At 39.6% G+C, this 22629-nt stretch overlaps 1 protein-coding gene and 1 long non-coding RNA gene across 2 annotated transcripts in view; one reads left to right on the forward strand and one right to left on the reverse strand.

The window, feature by feature from the left end:
* Positions 1-22629, forward strand: part of LOC142652004 (sodium channel protein type 5 subunit alpha-like) — a 358710-nt gene that overhangs the window by 316138 nt on the left and 19943 nt on the right. Inside the window, exon 22 of the mRNA XM_075827343.1 lies at positions 6416-6538. Coding sequence (XP_075683458.1) covers positions 6416-6538 — 123 coding nt within the window. The remainder of the gene's footprint in view (positions 1-6415; positions 6539-22629) is intronic.
* Positions 1-22629, reverse strand: part of LOC142652008 (uncharacterized) — a 69321-nt gene that overhangs the window by 17597 nt on the left and 29095 nt on the right. The window lies entirely within an intron of this gene.

Below are 22629 nucleotides of genomic sequence, written 5' to 3' on the forward strand. Positions count from 1 at the left end.
TTCAGATGTTAAATGGAGCCGTTTTCCATTGACTGAATGGAAAAACAGCTCCATTTACGTCCGTAATTGACGCAGCGAAAAAGCGCCTCAACATGCCATGATGGCTGAAATTACGGAGCTATTTTCTCCTGAAAACAGCCCCGTAATTTCAGCCGTAACGGCCGCTGCCGTGTGAACATACCCTAACTGTTTCACCATATTGTTGCCCTATTAAAGGAACACTAAACCTAGAAATTAATAATAAAAGTAAACCGGAGATAAACTTGCTCACAGTGTTTGTTAGTCTGCAGGATGCCTTCTCTGGCAGCTTTCTGGTCTTCCCTGCATAATGTACATATATTGTATCTTCCGTTTTACTGAACCTTTAAATCACTGTCATGCTCTGAGTCATTCTGTCTGATGTTCAAGCATTTTGCTTCTGTATGCAATGAACTAGAAACATGTTTTGCACATTTTCTCCCAGTACTTTGGCTTAATCCTGTACAATATTGCTGTGTTTATATTGACTGTTTTCCTACCTTATTACTTATAGCAGTTTTATTATATGTCTTGGAACATTATTAGGAGCTACTAAATAAAAAATATTGCAGGGTTTAGCTTCAGGTAGCTATAGCAGCCTATGGCAACCTCAGCAACTACCTGAGTTATTTTACCTCCAAATTATTTTCATCTAGTCTGCACCCTGTTCATATCATCTTAGTGTTAAACTTTACCCTGAACTGGATTGAGGGTGGAGTTTTCCTTTAAAACATACATATTTTTGATGAAATAGAACATTTTAACGCAACGTGCCACTGTGTAAATGTGATATTTTTACAAAATTGGCATATTGAAGGTTTACATTACAATAATGTTATCCAATCTTACCAAATGTGCTAGGATAAAGGTAAAAGATTTTTGTCTATATAATCACATCATGGGTGTGGGACACAAGGGTCTTGTTAGGGGAGGTCTTATAGCAAAAATTGAATTGTGACTTCCCTAATGGTGCAGATTGATCCAACCACAACTCCTCATACAGGAACAGAAGGTCATTATACCTCCTAGGAAAAAGGGCAGTTTTAAACCTCAGAAGATTTCCCCATCTTCTTCTTTACATATTTGGTGGTGCCAATGAGGAAGGAGAGCCCACCACACGTTCTTTCTAGTGGACCATAGCAGCCTCTGGGGTTTACTTTGTGGTATATATTTTGCATGTATATGTGGTAAGCAAATGCCGATATTATATTGGGTGTAGGTTCCACCAGGTTAAGAGTTGTAGTGTATGATTGAAATCTGTACAATATATTTTCATTTTTTATATAATAATATTAATAGCGCCCTCTCTTTAATTAAATGTGAAAAGGAGCACATAGTAAGCTTTTATCTAAAGTAGTGTTCACACAACGGATTTTCATGCAGATTGCGACTTGTTTTCCGTGCCAAAATCCACCAACTAACTGCGTCCCATTAATTTCAATTTAAAATCCACGTTACAGAAAGAAAAGAGGTGACATGGGCTAATCCGAGTGCAGATCCACAGCTGATGAAACTGTAAATCTGATGCAGTAGTCAGAGGGTCAGCCATCAATTTCTGCCGCAAATTCTTGGGCAAATCCACAGAGAATATTTCAGAAAGAAAAATCTTTCATGTGAACAAACCCTAAGGGTATGTGCACACGATAACTGCAATTACGTCTGAAATTACAGAGCTGTTTTCAGGAGAAAACAGCTCCTGAATTTCAGACGTAATTGCATGTACTCGCGTTTTGCGGGACGTCTTTTCCGGACGTAATTTGGAGCTGTTCTTCATTGGAGTCAATGAAAAATGGCTCCAATTACGTCCCAAGAAGTGTCCTGCACTTCTTTTGAGGAGGCTGTAATTTTACACGCCGTCTTTTGACAGCGACGCGTAAAATGACAGGTCGTCGGCACAGTACATCGTAAAGCCCATTGAAAGTAATGGGCAGATGTTTGCCGACGTATTGGAGCCGTTTTTTCAGGCGTAATTCGAGGCGTAAAACGCCTCCATTACGTCTAAAAATAGGTCGTGTGAACCCAGCCTTAGGGCTTATTCAGACAAACGTATAATACATCCGTGCTACGCGCGTGATTTTCACGCGCGTCACACAGACCTATGTTAGTCAATGGGGCCGTTCAGACAGTCTGTGATTTTCACATAGCGTATGTGCGCTGCGTAAAACTCACGACATGTCTTATATTTGCCCGTTTTTCGCACATCACGCACCCATTGAAGTCAATGGGTGCTTGAAAACCGCGCACGGCACACGAACGCACTTCCGTGTTCCGCGCATGATGCGCGCTACAGTAGTCAAAACTATGAATGAAAACAGAAAAGTACCACGTGCTTTTCTGTTTACAAACATAAAAACAGAGTGTCATCATAATGATGCCGGCTGCGCGAAAATCACGCAGCCGCGCACTATATGCTGATGACATACGGACCCTTTGCGGACCTTTTGCGCGCGAAAAACGCACACGCTCGTGTGAATCCGGCCTAAGGGTGATAAAAGGCATAAATCAACCCAGTTCAGCCTATTCTCTTGCAATTTAGAAAGTAGAAAGAAAGTTCTGTATTTACAAGAGCAGACCAGCTTTCCAGTGACACATAGATCTTGCTATCTGTCACTTAGCTCTACAGTTGGGAAATCATTTGTCTTATTTTCTTTGCCTGCTGAGTGGGTGCAACAGGTGGGATTTACATCTTTAAATCCAGGGATCAAGAGGGATTATCACCTTCGCCTCCCAAGGCAGCATCAAGGAGGGATAGATCGGACATAAAGCCTTCCCATATATATTAGTGCCAAAGATCTTGATTCATGTTTGCCATAAATAAAAAGCACAATTGGTGTTGGTTAGAAGTCTACTGTGTTGAAATGTTTCTAGAGTATAAATCTATAGAGTGCAATTTTTCTGAAATAATAATGCAATGCAGGTAAAATATTCCATATGTTATATTATTTATTACAATGAATGACAGGAATGTACACAGAAGGATAATAGTAATGCCATGGGCTACTCTTCCTTCTCCAAAGATCAGCAGTTCTGCAATGGGTTTTGTAATTCAGAACTTCCCGAGCAGTGAAGTGGATCCTGGGACAGTGGCAGGAGAGGAATAGGTGCATTAATATCCTTCCTTTAGGTGTTAGTGATGGTTTGATAATCAGTATTTGGCGCTGTCTAAACCCTACAAAATAATTTGTTGCTAATGACTAATAATAATTTTTCATACAGCTGTTTTTTTGGTTCTGTGCATATGATTAAAATATTAGTGAACATGTTTCCATTTACAAACGATGGGCTCTTCCAATTGTGCTATGTCCTCACATTTCGATACACAATTGTCAGTCGTACATGGTGCCAGCAAGTACAGTGGTATGTCGTCCTTTACAATAATAGATATGGCAATGTCTGGCACATGATTTTCCCACAAAGGTTACAAATTGTGATTTTTGGGGGGCTTCTAAAAGCGATTTGCTTTCTCGCAATAGAAGTTTATGAAAATTTTCCCTACTGCTGTGTGACAGTGTAAGATTTTAAAAAAAATCTATAGGGATGGATAGTTTCACAAAAGTTGCAGTCAACGGGTACTCTTACTGATAGATGCATTGCAGCTGCATTAAAGAGGACCTGTCACTAGGTCATATAAGTTGAACTAGTTTACTAACCTGAATAGCGCTGACTACATGATTCCAGCGCTGTTTTTCTCTTTTTTCCTAGACTTCCCCCGTTCCCGAGACTGTTGTGTTAGCTCTGTATAGGCTAATTTGCTGTAGTTAGCCAACAGTGCGTGAACTACCCTTCATCTGCCTCGCGTTGATTGGTCAGCATCAGAGGCAGGGAAGCTAGCTCCACCCCCTGACTAACGACAGCAAATTAGCATTTAGGGAACCAATACCACAGTGGGCCATATCACTGGAACCGGGGTCTAGAAAAAAAAGAAAAACTGCGCTGGAATCAGGAAGACCACGCTAGTCAGGTCAGTAAACCAGCTCAACTTAAATGACCTAGTGACAGGTCCTCTTTTGCACAAACAGTAATTGCTATAGGCAGCATGGTGGCTCACTGGTTAGCACTTCACTCGGGTCCAGACAGGTCCACCATCAGGGCAGTACAGTGGGTACTGCTGTCAGGGGTCCTGCCACAATTATAAAAATAGAGGGGGCGGCCGCTGCTGCAATGGAGCCAGCATAATCTTACCATGGGGAAAGGAAAGAGCCCTGCAATGTAATGGGGCCTGCTATTCCCCCCAAAATAAAATTATAAATGGCTCCATGGCTGTGCTTCAGTGGGTGGCGATGAGAAGTGGGCAGCGGTGAATGGGCCCTTTCTCCTCTCCTCACAGCGCTATGACGTGCATGCTCCATGTGAGGAGGAGGAGGATATTTCTACCAGGCAAGCCACAGTGGCGGGAGACCTCAGAGACGTCCTGTAGCAAAACCAATCAGAAGCAGCAGATTTGTGTGCGACTGTGGGAGGAAAGTTAGGGAGGTACTGAAGCTGCTGCCTGCCTGTGTTCTGTACATCCAGCAGCAGCAGCAGCTTCAGTGCAGTGATTTTTAAGTGTCATCCCCTATTCTCCCTCAGAGACCTTGCCATCCACTGTCTCCACTACACCCTTCCAGAGTCCCTGTCACCCACTGCCTACTTTTTCACCTCTACAAACCCCCTGCCACTTATTGTCTCCCTCTGACCTTCCACAGAACCCCTGACATCTACTCTCTTCCCGCTGCCCCTCCACAGAGCCCCTAACACCCACTATCTCTTTCTGCCTCTCCACAGAGCTCCTGCCAACCACGGCCTTTCCCCTGCCCCCCCCCCACAGAGCCCCTGCCATTCACTGTCTCCCCTCTGCGCCTCCACGGAGCTCCTGCTATCCACTGTCTCCTCATGCTTATCCATGGAGCCCTTGCCACCCACTGTCTCCCCCATGCCCATCTCCAGAGCCCTTGACATGTTAGGTTTTCTCCTTGACCCCATTCCTGTCAATACTACTCTCCCTTCCCCCTCCTTCCCCCCAGAGCTCTGCCACCTAATTTCTCCCTATTCCCCCATCAGAGCCTTAGCCCACCTACTGTCTCTTATTTCTTCTAGCCCTTGCTACTTTCCATCCCCTAGCCCGACAGAGCCCTGCCTCCTAGTATCTCTTTCTTGTCCCCTGACAGAGCCCATGCACACCTTCTCTCTCTCTCCTGATGCTCAACAGATCACACATTACCCACAACAGAGCCTTGCCACGTTAGTGTTTCCTTATGCTAAAAGGATTTCTGTTATTTCAGCCAGAATACAAAATTTATATTTACAGATATACTTTAGACAATGCTGTTATTCTTAAGCAATAAACAAGATGTCTTGAAGCATTGCTTCACAAATTATATTATTAGTCCCCATCAACTGGCTGTTTGCAATCCCGAAATAAGTAGGTATGTAAACATTAGCACAGACGGGTCGATCATTATCACAGGGGGACCGATGAAAATCAAAGTGATAAACTCAATTGTTGACTACAAAGTAGATAGACCCACAGTACAAAAGAGGCTGAATTTATCTCACGTCCTAGATCTTCTATGAGCCAGTTAACCGATAACTTTAGAAACCCTTTACTTATACAGCACTGCATATGTCTTGATGTAAGTTGAGTTTATTATTCAGCAGCACTTAATTGTTGAGCTGCTATCAATGCCAATATAATATATTTAAGGAGCTGGTGATCAATAAACCGTTATTAAAACTATACTCAGTATAACACTATTTGAAATGTGTCTGCCTTACAACTTGATTTGTAAAATAATCACTTTCCCAAATGAAAACCAAAAGAACGAGACCAGACGATGACTACAGACAACAGACGGGCTCCAATTTGATATGCTTGCATCTGATCAATAATTTTATATTTCATTCAATCTATACAGATTTCAGTAGCTTGTCTGATAGCAACTTTTGGGAATGGCCAAGGCCAAGTGGGTTCCGTGAAGTCTCTCAGAACTCTGAGGGCATTGAGGCCTCTACGAGCCTTGTCCAGATTTGAAGGAATGAGGGTAAGGGTAAACTTCACCAAAATTCTGTGCATGAATCTAATCAATTTTACTTTTACAGGAATGTAACCTTTTTTTCTTTCACGTTGTGGTTAAGAAGCTGCAGTATAAGTAGCAATACTGAAGTCACTTAAATGTCTATAGTTGAAGACTGTTGTAATTCTGTCTATTGGGTTTACTTGGGGGCATTACCATAGTCTCATGTTCAATGTCAAAATATAAGCACATTGAAATGACTCTGTATCGCTACAGACTGCAGCTCCTTCCCAACACTTAACAACATTTGCTTTTTGTAGGTCCAGGGTTCCTCTTCTCATTTAAGTGATGGAGATAACCAAAGTGAGTTAACAGTTTGGATTCTGCTTTATGTCTCCATTCAGGTGTCTTTAATAAGCCTCATAGCAACTGCACTTGGATTCTCCGACTTTGGTCCTATTAAATCTCTTAGGACCCTCAGAGCTTTGAGACCATTAAGAGCTTTATCACGGTTTGAAGGGATGAGGGTAAGATTATAATAGCACCTGGGGTCCGTTTGAATCAAAAGCATGTCAAAGACCCCATTGTATTTTAACTTTTTGTGAGTAGATCTGTATACAATAATGGCTTGAACCATTTGGTATACAGTAGTTTCTTCTATTTTGATACATTTGTTTCATCTTTGTATGGGGATTGAGGGGTCAAATATGGGAACAATTCCATTACAAAGAGTGAAATAAATAACAAAAAGATTTCAGATGAGGGTACATCATCGATCAAGCGATGCAATGAGTTACTGGCAATGGAACTTAAAATGTACAACCCATTTTTACATTTGTAGAGCATTTAACCAATTGTTTTAAGTTCTAAATCCATGGATGCATTCATTGCAAATACTTTCTTCTGAAATATTGATATATTTTTTTTGCTAGCATGCCAATTATAATTTCTGGTTTGCATGTTCATCCTTTTTAATCATTCTTGTTTGTCAAATTGCTGCTTTTTTCACATGGATAACTCAGTCACTTGCATGCCATTTCCATGTTTACATCCTAAACAAAATGCTCTTTACAAAACACGTCTGTTACAGTTTATGTATCTGTCCAAATTACTGATCACATAAATCACACTAGCTATTCATCCCCACCAGAAAATACACATTTTTGTGCATACTTTGTTTGTTCTCCCTCAACCACATCAATCTCAAGAATGTTAACAATTTTGACTCTCCAGAAATGCAGTTAATTCTGATAGGAGAGTATCTGCACATAAAGGGAGTTGTTCAGGATTAGAAAAAAGTGTCTACCTTTTTCCACAAACAGCGCCACTATTGTCCATGGGCCATGTCTGGTATTGCTGCTCTTTAGCATTCAAGTGAATAAGTCTGAGCTGCAATATCAGACACAGCCCATGGACAAGAGTAGCAATGTTTCTGGAAATAAAAAACACCTTTAATGTGTGTTCACAAAGGTGATCCTATAAGTTAACACTAGTGAATAGCGTCAATTGAGAAGTTTTAATGACTATGCTTTTTTAGCTCTATTTTTTTTTTTCACATATTCATGTCAATTTGCTTGCTGCACACAATATTTCTAATGAAAAAAATATATAGATCCGGAGTACTAAAATATAACTTTTACTAGTATGAATAAAATAGGTATGAACAGATATATATATATATATATCTGTTCATACCTATTTTATTCATACTAGTAAAAGTTATATTTTAGTACTCCGGATCTATATATTTTTTTCATTATTCTATTACTACGGAGAAGTGAATTAACCATTATCCAGGTGGGGGATATATAACACCACAAAATACACAAATTGACACAATATTTCTAGAAGTTATGGCTTCTTGTCTGACAATAATTTATCATTTAAATAATTCTGATCGCTAACTGCTGTCTGACAATTTTTACATCACTCTATGGTCATTCTAGTGTAAAAAGGGTTGTTTGACATTAGAAACAAAAGTCTGCTTTTTTTCCTCATAAACAACGCCACCCTCTTTCATGTGCTGACATCTGGTATTGCACCTCAGCCTCATTCACTTGAAAAATGCACCTAAAAGTTGTGTGTGAAGGCCTAAATCTACTATAACCCAAATGACTGAGCTCTGTGCTCTAAGAAAATGAGTTAGTAGTGCTAATTGAAAACATCCATTAAAGCACAAAAAGTTTTTAGACTTTCCAAGATTAGAATTTGCTAACCTTAGTAGGCAAAGCTTTGTACTAGAACTTCACTAACTTTTTATGACTAATTAAATAGACCAACGATTCCCATCACTTATTACTTAGGAAAGTAGGGAAAATTAATGAGTCGCCTCTTCTTCTAGCCCAAACCCTAAAGAAGCCTGGTGTGTGGGACAAGCAAGTTATTCCATAATTCTATGCCAGTGCGGTTGTGGCCAAGATTTATTGACTGCTTTGCCTGCCTTTGTGCCTGGTGTATTTGAGCAGGTGGATATCGGACATTCACACAAACTCAGACATTTACACGAACGTAGCCCACCTCGGACGTGAAAAACCGAGGTGGACCTGTGCGGGAAGCGTTGTCACCGATCCCCCACAGACTACAGTCTATGGAGGGATGCGTGACACGCAGAAAAATAGGACATGTCCAATTTTCAATGGACCCTTCACATGCTACGTTAAAACAATGGTCGTGGGAACGGCCCCATTGAAATAGACGGGTCCGTGTGACGGGCATTGTTTTAACGGCCGTGATCCACGTTCGTGTGAATAGGCCCTAGTCAAGCCTACTATAAAAGTGGGAATCTCTGAGTATGTCCCAGGGAACCTTGATATAGATAATTGTGTGTTACTTAAATTACTCATCAAAAACGCAGTCTCTGTACTTTCCCATATATTCGGGACTATGGCAGTTTGATCTACAGGGGTCTTAAACCATTGGAGATGTATTGAAAAGAGTTGGTAGAGGGGAGTATAGCCTGTTGACAGTCGTGCTGGCAAATAAGCAATGCTCCAAGCATGTGTTAAAAGCCTATTAATGCACTTGGCTGTGTGCCCTGATTCTTCCGCTGCAGTAAACAACAATTAGCAATATTTGTAATTAGGTATTGTTAGAGGGAAGTTTATTTTCTCTAATTTCCTTTCAGTTTGAACGTTTTTTTGTTCTGCTTAATTTGAATAATGGCAAACACACCAGAATGAATAGATCTTACACAAGAAAAAAATATGCAGCTTCCTGCACATAATATCACCAGCTATTACATTTATACCCTGGTCGCCTCAAGGATCCTATTATTATGATATAACAGTTTCGATTTTCTTGCAAGTCATGGTGACAAGTAGACTGTAACATTACAATGCTTGAAAGGGCAGGAAATAATGTTTCACTAAGTAAATTCTGATGTATTGTTTATGTAGGCTCAATGAGCATATCCTGTCATTTCACTCCAAATTTATTGCAAAGTACAGATTAATTAAATATTCATTTCTTTGCAAACTGCTGTAGTCACCAGCTGTACAGAGACGCAAATTAAAGCTCTTGGGCGCCAATGCAAAATCGGTAACAGGGTCCCCCCACCTACCATGTGCCGTTTATAATACTGGTGTCATCTTATGCGGCATAGAGGCCTTTGGACCCCTGAGGCACAAGAGCCCGGGTGTGACTGCTACCTCTACACCCCCTATATCTATGTCCCTGTAGCTGCGTCTGACCACACATTTCCCGAGCCATGCCCATTTAAAAGAATGGGCAACGATGTAATACCTGAAGGAGTGGGGTCTAACAGAGCAGCAAACATTTGTAAGCAATTCTCCGCTTTAGCTCACAGGTGGATAATCCTATCATAGGAGCCCGTCTTTGGCGTACATATGTCTTAATAGGGCATATGGAATGGGGTTGTTGTCATGAAACAACCCCTTTAAAACATTAATCCATTTTAAATTTACCAATAGTGATGAAAAGTGTAAATATAAAGTAGGTACTCTCTAGTTACTTTAGCTCTGTAATGCAAAAAGTTGTAAAATTCATAGTTGTTATTATTTGCTTCTTAGAGATTGTCTCCATCCAAATATAAAAAGCCTTTTGGTTTGGGATTAAATTGTTCGAACTTTCCAAAGTCTTCCTTTACCAGGGACTGTTCCCTACTTTCAATAATAGTGCTTATATTTTAGACTAGAGGTGGTCAACCTCCTACGCTAAGTAGTCCACAGATTAAAGTCAATGGGGGCTATTACTCCCCATTGTAGTTGATGGGAGATACATAAATACAGTATCTTTTATGACTATGATTGCAAATAGAGAGCATGGTACCCCTACAATTGTAATTAGTTGGTAGTTGTTCACTGAACTGTGAACACTTGGGAGAAGGGAGCCAGGGGCTTCTGGCTTATCCCCAGCAGACTACATGTAGCCCCATGGCCGCCACGTTTCCAACCACTGCTCTAGACTATGCAAACTACCTAGTTAGCCATCTCCGCATAATCTTTGCTCTGATATATACAGGAGAGTGTTTATTTTAAGTGGCATCAGTGAAGGAATTATGCACTTGTCCAGGAAAAGATTATATTTTTCCCATTGCCATCATCATGAATTATCCATGATGGAACTTGGCAACACATTAAACTCTTATTCTATCTGGCTGAAAGATCAGTTTACTAAATAGTCAAATAAGAATTTCTCATAATGTCAGAGCTGATCAGCTAGTTTGGCCAATAAAATGGTCGCTAGTCGGCAGCTTATTCTCCTGTGGAAACAGGAAGATTTGCTGCCGGCATGATGGAAATGCATGGGGACGAATGATTGTGGTAACGATTGTTCGTTCCCATACATTAGCGATCATTGCTCCTTGTAAAACGAGCAAATGAGCGCAGATCAAAGAGCTGTCTCATTGATCGGTGCTCGTTTTCACAGCCCATGTCGGGCCATGTTAAAGTACCCTTTGAGTATAACTGATGAATTGCCACTATAACAATGCAATAGTCATTGCTTATTAAATAGTCATAATTGATATCACCTAACAACTAGTGTTTGTCTGTCATTCAGGTTTCACACTTTGCTAATGATTTATTAACGCAGGATATATTTGGACGCTTCTAAAACATATGTTGTGTTTCTTGTTGATGATTTAAAGCAGCTTTCAAATATAATTAAGAATGTCAAACTTGGCGGAAGAAGTGATTGAACTGTCACCATGACGACATTAAGACTAAAGATGTCATTTAAAATCTCGGTGGGGTCAGAAGAAGGTTTTACGTGATTCATGTCTAATCAACCTACAGGTTGTTTTGCTAGAACAAGAAAAGTTAGAATATTATCACAATAATAATCTATTATGTTACTTCAGTCAAAGCTGTAGTTACATTTTATTTTTACTAATGAATTATGCAGTTTTTGGTCACTCTTATATTATATGCAATGCTACATTACCCTGTCTTAAAATCGGATGCCTGGGCCCCAATGCCAAATCTGTAACATGGGGCCTCAAATGATCACACATAATTTATTGTATTAGTACTAGTCTCATCATATGGGTAGAGCGAATGTTTGGGCCCCCTCCGGCTACAGGGTGGAGTGCAACCACAATCTCTTCAGTTTAGTATAGTTATGCCTATTTAAAATGACATTTTATCCTCAACTAGATACATTTAAAATAAGTCAAAGGCCTTGATAAATCATTAAAGTGTAACTAAACTCTGAAACAATTTTGACATGTCAGAAGCTTTGATCGGCTTTTCTCAGCGTTCCTTATTGTGGTTTATTGGCTATTTCCATTCTTTGCTAAATCGTTGCCTCTCTGAGCTTATCAGGCTGATTTTGGTGCGGATTTTGTAGCGACTTTTCCCTTGCATAAAGACTCCCCTGGAGCCAACATGGCAACGCAGTACTGGTCCCCTGGCTGGTCTCTGTATACCCGGCTTCCTGTGATGAAATTTCATCAGATGTGACTGCAGCAGCCTGTGATTGTGTGCAGCAGTTATATCTGACGAAATGTCATCACAGGAGGCTGGTTGGATCCGCAGGTAATCTGTAGCAAAATCTGCAGCAATTGTCAGTTGTTGCAGATTTTTATTTCCCCATTACACTGAATGGGGAAAACCTGCAACAAATCCGCAACCATTCCGCATCAGAAATTTGCATGCAGATTTGGAAATCAATTTTCGCAGGGAAGTTTTCTGCAGCGTGTAGATGAGACTTGTTGAAACAGCCTTACAGGGAATGTGGGTTACAGAAACAGTCAAGTGAGCGGGATAGCTCATACTCATCCTGCTCCTCACCCAAGGGATGTCTTGCCCCCTAATTCTTGGCAACAGTGGGGCTCTCAGAGGTTGGAGTCTCATTTAACTTACTTTTATTATCTTTCTGATTCATGGGTCAAAAAGTAAAATGAAAGGGGTTGTAGTGGGATAACCTTTTAACCTTAGCAGTAAATTAACTCCTTGTCTAGTTAGCCTGAGGTAGGGTTATCTTCTGTTGGATCTCATGAGCCTAGTTGTGACGGGAAACCATTATCAATTCAGAGCCTGGGCCCCCCAGAGATTTATCTTTCATGTGGAGTAAAGCCTAATCTATGCTAAATTATACTTCTGAATTATTATATTGCCAGTCCCTTTCTGCTGTACTAGTGCAATACTGCTCACCGTGGTGATCATGTAAAGTCATTTCTATAGTGCAACAATAATTATGTACTATTAATTATTATTAAAGTAAATGCTGTGTTATTTCCAGAGTAAATAATTTCATGCCCCAACGCATTAAAATATCTGGCAAAAACAGTCTTTGCTTACAGGACAATTGAAGAACAAATTAAACAGTTTTTCATTTGAGCTAAACACATTTATTGCACAATGAGCTAATTCATATGCCTTCATAATGGTCTGAAAATTTGGCCCACTTGCGTCTCCAGAGGCCTGCAGTTGGCAGTGATGCCTGAATATGTCACCCTTAAAGAAATTCAGGGCCCTCACTGTGGCACATAAGACAATGGGGTTTTTTTTGTCTGCAAGTGTTCAGAGCCCTATACATGGTCCAGAGTATACATGGTCCAGTTCTACAATATCTTTCACTGATATACAGCAATATTGTCAGCAAAAAAGGAAAAGCTCCCGACTTATATGTTAAATGTAGGCTGTGACAGGTGCCTAACAGTGGCATCCCTCACCCATAGACTGGGATGAGTTTAACAGATACATCCTGAAAAGCTATTGAAAAGCTTGTATACATTTGACAGATGCCTGTGGCATATGTCATGCAGTGGCATACGTCATTCATAGGCTCCCATATTAAAAAAAATGTATACCTCGCAGGATACATTTTTTTGCAGAATCCTGTTGGATGCTACTAAGAGTCTTCTACGCTATTCCATACCTTAAAAAAAAAGTTACCTCTCGTACACCAACCGTCAGGCTAATGGAGCCCTATGGACATGTTTAGTCGGTAAACGTACATCACAAACGTGGTTTGAACAGGGCCTAAAAAACTATAGGACACCTAACATTCACTTTTGTTAAACCTTTCAGAAATCTGAAATTGCTTAAATATTAATTTCATAATATCATGTTATTATAGGAATTGCTCACATTTAGCATTTAGATAATTACTTGCAGAGCAAAAAAGGAAATAAACTCCCACCCAAGTACCCGCCTGAGCTGAGTTTTTTAAATTCCCAAGTATTAGAAATGGAAATGTCTATAATCAGATTTACAATATGCCATAGCTCTAGGCCAATACTTTTCTGGTGCTGCATAACAAAATAACAGCACTACAGTAATTTGTAAAAAAAAACAAACTGAATTTTTTTGATTGTAGTTGGTTAATTCTGCTAAATTCTCGAAAATGCTTGATTTATAATTGGAGCAGTTACAAAGACTACACTACTTATACTACTCATAATACTAAATTCTATACAATTCATACATAACAATTTTTCGATCAGCAACAGTTACAATTTTTTAAAGCATACATGTACTGACTAGACCAAAAAAATAATACCTTGTATCCAGAAGAAGTAAATGAGCCCCTGTTCTTAATATCATTCTGTGCGTATATTCTTGATGTATTCTGCATGATTACGTTCTAAGTTACATATAACACATGCATGATAGTATAACATCCCCATTGTGCTTAATATTTTGAAACTTTTTTGTCTGTCTGGTATAACTGTCAGCTAGTAATCAGGGACATTACAAGTAAATGAGCCTTCCATGCAACAAGTAATTGGGTATTTTATCAATTACATTTAATTAGCAGCATAATGAGTATCCAGTGTTAGAAGCAAAGCAGTACCATGTCAGCTGCATAGGTCAAGTGCATATGGTAATGTTATCCACTATATTTCCATAGTTCTATGGATATATAGTACTGTGCAAAAAGTTTTAGGCAGTTGTGGAAAAATGCTGCAAAGTAAGAATGCTTTCAAAACGTAAACTGTTAATATTTTTTTAATTAATTAACAAAATGCAAAGTGACTGAACAGAAGAGAAAAATAAATCAAATCAATATTTGGTGTGACCACCTTTTGCCTTTAAAACAGCATAAATTCTTGTATGTACACTTGCACACAGTTTTTGAAGAAACTCAGCAGGGAGGTTGTTTCAAACGTCTTAGAGAACTAACCACAGATCTTCTGTGGATGTAGGCTTCCTCAAATCCTTCTGTCTCTTCCAGTAATCCCAGGCAGATCCGATGATGTTGAGATCAGGGCTCTGTGGGGGGCCATATCATCAATTCCAGGGCTCCTTGTTCTTCTTCACGCTGGAGATAGTTCTTAATGACATTGACTGTATGTTTGGGGTCATTGTCCTGCTGAATAAATTTGAAGCCAATCAGATGCCTCCCTGATGGTATTGCATGATGGATAAGTATCTGCCTGTATTTATCAGCACTGAGGATACCATTAATTCTGAACAAATCTCCAACTCCATTTGCTAAAATGCAGCCCCAAACTTAAAAAGAACCTCCAGCATACTTCACTGTTGCCTGCAGACACTCATTATTGTACCGCTCTCCAGCCCTTCGGCAAACAAACTGCCTTCTCTTAAGCCAATTATTTCACATTTTGACTCATCAGTCCAAAGAACATGCTGCCATTTTTCCGCACCCCAGTTCCCATATTTTCGTGCATAGTTGAGTCGCTTGGCCTTGTTTCCATGTCGAAGGTATGGCTTTTTGACCACAATTCTTCCATGAAGACCACTTCTGGGCAGACTTCTCCGAACAGTAGATGGGTGTACCTTGGTCCCACTGGTTTCTGCCAGTTCTGAGATGATGGCACTGCTGGACATCTTCCGATTTCAAAGGGAAGTAAGCATGATGTGCTTTTGATCTGCTGCCGTAGTTTCCTTGGCTGATAACTGCGTCTGCAGTCTTCGAGGTTGCCTGTTTCTTTGTGCTTCTTCAAAAGAGCTTAAACACCATATTTTGAACACCAGTCTGCTTTGAAATATTTGCCTGGAAGAGACCTTGCCGATGAAGTATAACTACCTTGTGTCTTGTTGCTGTGCTCAGTCTTGCCATCATGGACCTGTGACATGAAACGCTCTTCCTCAACCTCACCTTTGTAGCACAGTTTGGCTGTACCTCACCCAGTTTTTAGCCTTCTACACAGCTTTCTATTACTTGTTTGTTGTTTTTTAACTTTATGTGATGTTTGTGTAATAAAATTAATAATTTTTATATTTGATACATTGGCGTTAAAGGCTCTTGAATTGTCTCTCTGTGTGATATCTATTACAGTTAATGGCTGTGTTTCAACCTACAAAGGAAAATAATAATCATTATTACCTGTTTGGTATAATTGGTTGATCATACACCTGACTACAATCCTACATAATCCATGACTTTGTGCAAATGTACCTTTAAGAATTGATGCTGTGTTGAAGGCAAAGGGTGGTCACACCAAATTTTGATTTAATTCAGATTTCTCTTCTGTTCCTTTGCTCTGTATTTTGGTAATTTAATTTAAAAAAAAAACAAACATTTACATCTATTGGAAGCATTCTTACTTTGCAGCATTTTCCCTCAACTGCCTAAAACTTTTGCACAGTACTGTATATCTTAAAGACACTTTTTGCTCCTCCCATTTCTAAATAAAGGAGCCATAAGCTATGAATACAAATTCATTTCCCTTCATTTGTTCTCTTTTTTTTTTTAAACCAAAATGCTCCTGTTTTATATAGAAGGAAATTACTCATAATTAAATGTTCTTAATATATTGGTTAAAGTAGCTTTAAAGGTTTCAATAACAGCTGATTGAATTGCTCTGACACAAAAACCTTTAAGAATGAGACTAGGTTATAAAGAGATAAGACATACCTGTTTAAAGAGGCTCTGTCACCAGTTTATAAGTGCCTATCTCCTACCTAATGTGATGGGCGCTGTAATGTAGATAACAACAGTGGTTTTTCTTTTGAGAAACAATCTTTTTTGAGCAAGTTATGAACAATTTTAGATTTATGCTAATTAGTTCTTAAAGACCAACTGGGCGTTTTTTAACTTTTTACCAAGTGGGCGTTGTAAAGAGAAGTGTATGACGCTGGCCAATCAGCGTCATACACTTCTCTTCATTCCAGCCCATCTTGTTTCACTGCACAGCGTGATCTCGTGAGATCATGGGACTTCCTCCCACAGGTTCTTCATCGGAGCCATGGAAGAGTCAACAGACATCGCCCCCAGCCATGCCAGGATGTTTATTAGAATCTGCTGGAGGCGATGTCTGTTCAGTCTTCCATGGCTCCGATGAAAAACTTGTGGGAGGAAGTCCCGTCACAGCGTGATATCGCGAGATCACGCTGTGTATGATGCTGTGCAGTGAAACAAGCAGGGCTGGAATGAAGAGAAGTGTATGACGCTGATTGGCCAGCTTTCATACACTCCTCTTTACAACGCCCACTTGGTAAAAAGTAAAAAAAAATGCCCAGTTGGTTATTAAGAACTAATTAGCATAAATCTAAAGCTGTTTATAACTTGCTCAAAAATTATCGTTTTTCAAAATAAAAACCACTTTTGTTATCTACATTACAGCGCCTATCAGATTAGGCACTTATAAACTGGTGACAGAGCCTCTTTAAAGCTGCACCTTATACATAAGATTAGTGTTAGTGGACACTGTCAATATTGATGGGATCCAGGGAGAATCTAACATGTGCAGGGGTCTCCTGACTGTCCTTTGATGGCAGATATTGAAGAAAATAAAGATCGGGCATGTTGGATTCCAATATGCCCGATTCTTTTTTCTGCTGGGAGATAAGTCGCTGCTAGAAGTACCTGGCAGTGTCTTGTCTCCATATACCCAAGATGTATATTTGTAGGGAGGTTTGAGGATGTAGCAGTTCGCCAAACACTCAGCTATCCTATGTGCATGGCCAGCTAAAGTCATTGATAAATTTTAAAGGGGTTGTCTCATCATGACAACTCCCTTTAGAAATAAAGATGGTCCGACAACCAGGAATATTTCCCTTGCAGCCCCTATGTAACACAAGGAGAGGCTGGGTCTGCCAAAATAGGATCAGCTTATACGTAGCAGCTCTCCGCTGTGGCTCATAAAGGGGGATACCAAGCGCTAACTCCCCTCTACATTCTCCATATGCCCTAATTGGGCATACCGAAAAGGGTTGTTTTAGTGAGACTACCCTCAAAAGGTTTTCTTAAAGAATACTAGTCCATCTCAATGAATTAGAATATAATCAAAAAGTTAATTTATTTCAGTAATTCAATTCAAAAAGTGAAACTCATATATTATATAAATTCATTACATACAGAGTGATCTATTTCCAGCATTTTTTCTTTTAATGTTGATTTAATTTAGTGTCTTAGAAAATTAGAATATTATATAAGCCCAATTTCAAAAATGATTTTTTTCTACCGAAATGTAAACCTACTGAAAAGTATGTACAGTATATGCACTCAATACTTGGTCGGGGCTCTCTTTGCATGAATTACTACATCAATGCGGCGTGGCATGGAGGCGATCTGCCTGTGGCACTGCTGAGGTGTTATAGATGCCCAGGTTGCTTTGATAGCGGCCTTCAGCTCGTCTGCATTGTTGGGTCTGGTGTCTCACATATTCCTTGACAATACCCGATAGATTCTCTATGGGGTTTAGGTCAGGTGAGTTTGCTGGCCACACAGTGATACTGTGGTTATTAAACCAGGTATTGGTACTTTTGGCAGTGTGGGCAGGTGCCAAGCCCTGCTGAAAATTAAATCAGCAACTCCATAAAGCTTGTTAGAAGAGGGAAGCATGAAGTGCTCGAAAATTTCCAGGTAGACGGCTGCGTTGACTCTGGACTTGATATAACGCAGTGGACCAACACTGTTGCTCAGTGGTCCAAAGTCCTGTTTTCAGATGAAAGTAAACTTTGCATTCCATTTGGAAATCAAGGTCCCAGAGTCTGGAGGAAGAGTGAAGAGGCGTCAATCCAAGTTGTTTGCGGTCCAGAGTGAAGTTTTCACAGTCAGTGATGGTTTGTGGAGCCATATCATCTTCTGGAGTTGGTCCACTGTGTTATATCAAGTCCAGAGTCAGCGCAGTTGTCTACCAGGACATTTTAGAGCACTTCATGCTTCCCTCTACTGACAAGCTTTATGGAGATGCTGATTTCATTTCCAGCAGGACTTGGCACCTGCCCACACTGCCAAAAGAACCAATACCTGGTTTAATAAACACAGTATCACTGTGCTTGATTGGCCAGCAAACTCGCCTGACCTAAACCCCATAGATAATCTATGGGTTATTGTTAAGCGGAAGATGAGAGACCCCAGACCCAACAATGCAGACGAGGTGAAGGCGGCTATCAAAGCAACCTGGGCTTCCATAACACCTCAGCATTGCCACAGGCTGATCGCCTCCATGCCACGCCGCATTGATGCAGTAATTCATACAAAAGGGGCCCCGGCCAAGTATATTGTACATGCTTTTCAGTAGGCCTACATTTCGGTAGTAAAAATCATTTTTGAAATTGGGCTTATATAATATTCAAATTTTCTGGGATACTAAATTTTTGGTTTTCATTAACTGTTACCATAATCATCAACATTAAAAGAAAAAAAATGCTGGAAATAGATCGCTCTGTGTAATGAATCTATATAATATATGAGTTTCAGTTTTTGAATTGAATTACTGAAATAAATTTACTTTTTGATGATATTCTAATTCATTGAGATGGACTAGTATGTGTCTGCCCAAGCAACTATTGCAAGCATCCTTTGTAATAGAATTGTTTTGAAGTCATCCCCTACCATACATTCTAGTCATATGACTCTTACATACTCTACAACGCTTGACCAATAACAGTAGTACAGTTTACAATTTACCGAGAATAACTAATTGCAAGTCCTACGTGTGGAATTGTTTGTCCTTTTCTATATGTTATTTGCAGTGTCCACATATTAATGTGATTTCTGACTTGTCTAATGTATGATGGGATTAATGTCTAAATGATTGATCTTTGCAGTGCAACTTCTAATGTGGCTTCTATTTTCCTAATAAATTATGAATATTATTATTATTATTATTATTATTATTATTATTATTTTAGTTGGTGGCTCTCAAACTGTGATACTGGGCTTCCCTTTGAATTTGGCCAACTAGCCTCAACTAGATTGAGATGCGTGTTATATGTTTATTTTTATTTTCTTTTAAGGCTAGGGTTCCAAGGCGACACAAGTTGCTGTAAATTTGCACTATTACTGTGACTCAAAGGCAATGTCAATGTTTCCCTATAGGGGAAAAAGTAGAACAACAATTGTAACAATCCGAACTTTGTTGGAATTCTTGCAATCATCGTGCATATGGTAACATTGAAGTCACACATTATGTGATACAGTTCTAGATTGACTGCTAGTGGACCCGGTAAATGACAAGTTTGAGAACTGCTAGTTAAAGTCCTGTCTTTATGTAACCATGAAGGGATGCGTATTGGTCATGAACTGTTGAAAATGTTAGTTGACTTTTGTAAAGAAACATTCTACTAGTATCCATATCACTGTTTGAAAGTAATGAGCATGTTTCTTGAACTGCAATACAAAGCATTCACAAATTATTCTTAGATATGTTGTGACCATCTTTTCTGAGTATTTTGTTTATCCTGTTTCATCTCGGCTGCTTACTTTTGGTACTTTTGTGAAAGCACCATTTGTGTCACATGACCTTGAAAAGTTTCCAAGTTATATCATAGGCTTCAGTGAACTATTCAAGTAAATCTTCCTTTAACCACTAACTTTGTGTCCAAAGACGCACCATTAATATATTAGTATTTCCAATAACATAAGTATAATTTTATAGTAATATGTGTGGACAATACAATGAAAAAGTTATAGGAAATAGGAAACATCAGTTTAGCAGTGGTCACAACATTTTCTAGTGAATAATTTGTGATACTCTGTGATCTTCTGATATCACAGTTTATATTTCTGTTTTTTTCATGGAATTTTTTTTATATTGATTCATACCATGGCCTGTACAGTCCCTGTAAAATTTTGTAAATTAACTTTGTGATGAAGAGACACTAATGCTCAAATATGTTTATGGTCACGATTTGTGATACATATTCTTAACTTAAAGAGGCTCTGTCACCAGATTTTGCAACCCCTATCTGCTATTGCAGCAGATCGGCGCTGCAATGTAGATTACAGTAACGGTTTTATTTTTAAAAAACGAGCATTTTTGGCCAAGTTATGACCATTTTCGTATTTATGCAAATGAGGCTTGCAAAAGTGCAACTGGGCGTGTTGAAAAGTAAAAGTACAACTGGGCGTGTATTATGTGCGTACATCGGGGCGTGTTTACTACTTTTACTAGCTGGGCGTTCTGATGAGAAGTATCATCCACTTCTCTTCAGAACGCCCAGCTTCTGGCAGTGCAGATCTGTGACGTCACTCACAGGTCCTGCATCGTGTCGGCACCAGAGGTTACAGTTGATTCTGCAGCAGCATCAGCATTTGCAGGTAAGTAGCTACATCGACTTACCTGCAAACGCCGATGCTGCTGCAGAATCATCTGTAGCCTCTGGTGCTGATGTGTCCTCGCTCGTCTGACACGATGCAGGACCTGTGAGTGACGTCACAGCGTGATCTCTGGAGAACACGGCTGTGTCTGCACTGCCAGAAGCTGGGCGTTCTGAAGAGAAGTGGATGATACTTCTATACACAACGCCCAGCTAGTAAAAGTAGTAAACACGCCCCGATGTACGCACATAATACACGCCCAGTTGGACTTTTACTGTAAACACACCCACTTTGACTTTTGCAAGCCTCATTTGCATAAATACGAAAATGGTCATAACTTGGCCAAAAATGCTCGTTTTTTAAAAATAAAAACGTTACTGTAATCTACATTGCAGCGCCTATCTGCTGCAATAGCAGATAGGGGTTGCAAAATCTGGTGACAGAGCCTCTTTAACTTAATTTAGATTAAAAACGAAAAAAAGATAATATCCTGGCTAAATGGCAGTGATATTCGATTGTGCCATGTTGTAACTTTAATGTCTTCCTGTTAATATATAGTTAAAGGGGAATTCCAGCATCAAAAACATTTTCATGCCATGGATAGGTGACATTATTTAAAGGGTTAGACCAGGAAAAAATGCCATATTCCATTTTGCCCAGGGTATTTGTGCTCCCCTTGCCCCCATGCATCTTACTGCTGTTGCGATACCCAGTCCACTTATAATAAGTTAAATTGCATGACATTAGTATGCAATTTCATTCCTGACCTTGGCCCTGGCACAGTCTAGATCCGCTTCTGTCGGATATGGATATACTGAAGGTTCCTGTAATAACACTGAATCGAGGACACAAGCAAAGGAGTAACTTGAAGCTCCTGGGCCCCAATGTAAAATCTGTAGCCGTCCCCCACCTACCATGTGCCATTTATAATACTGGTCCAAATAATACAAGATTTGCAGAAGCACAAATCCCGATATCAGGAGAGGTGTCACGCTGTAAAATCAGACAAACCCAGTCTGACGTAATGTAATCTTCAGAAAAAGCGTGGTGAACAGCAGCACACGTCTCCCAAGTTTCAATCAATATGTTCTTTTATTGGTCAAACATCCAGTAAAAAAATGGCAACGTTTCGACCCGTGACAGGTGGAGGGTCTTTCTCTTTTTTACTGGATGTTTGACCAATAAAAGAACATATTGATTGAAACTTGGGAGACATGTGCTGCCATTTATAATACTGATGTCATTTTATGTGGCAAAGGGGCCTTTTGGGCCCCCTTAGGCACCAGAGCCCACTTATGATGGCTACCCCATCACCTCCCAAAGCTACACCCCTGGACATAATCACAGAAACTCTTTTTCTTATTTATTTATTTTTGCATTTTTCAAACAAGCTATAACCTCATGACATTCGTGTCGCTTCACATAAATGATTTGGTATGAATATGTTATCTAACTTAATTTTTTATCAACCAGTAATGATAACAATAAGGCATTTGCAGAAGACCAAAGTTTGTATTAGACAAATCTAAAGAGTAAAATTAAAAAGTCAGGATGTGGGACTACAGGTGTAAAGTTCACAGTTGGCCTATTGGTAGCCTCTAATATTATCTAAAATTACTTGAAGAACTGCAATGTAAATCCTAATTTCCCCTTCAGGCTACCAATAAAAAGCTTCAATCGGCCATTTTACATGGGGCTG

Source organism: Rhinoderma darwinii, chromosome 5 (assembly GCF_050947455.1).
Source record: "Rhinoderma darwinii isolate aRhiDar2 chromosome 5, aRhiDar2.hap1, whole genome shotgun sequence".
Classification (NCBI taxonomy): Eukaryota; Metazoa; Chordata; class Amphibia; order Anura; family Rhinodermatidae; genus Rhinoderma; species Rhinoderma darwinii.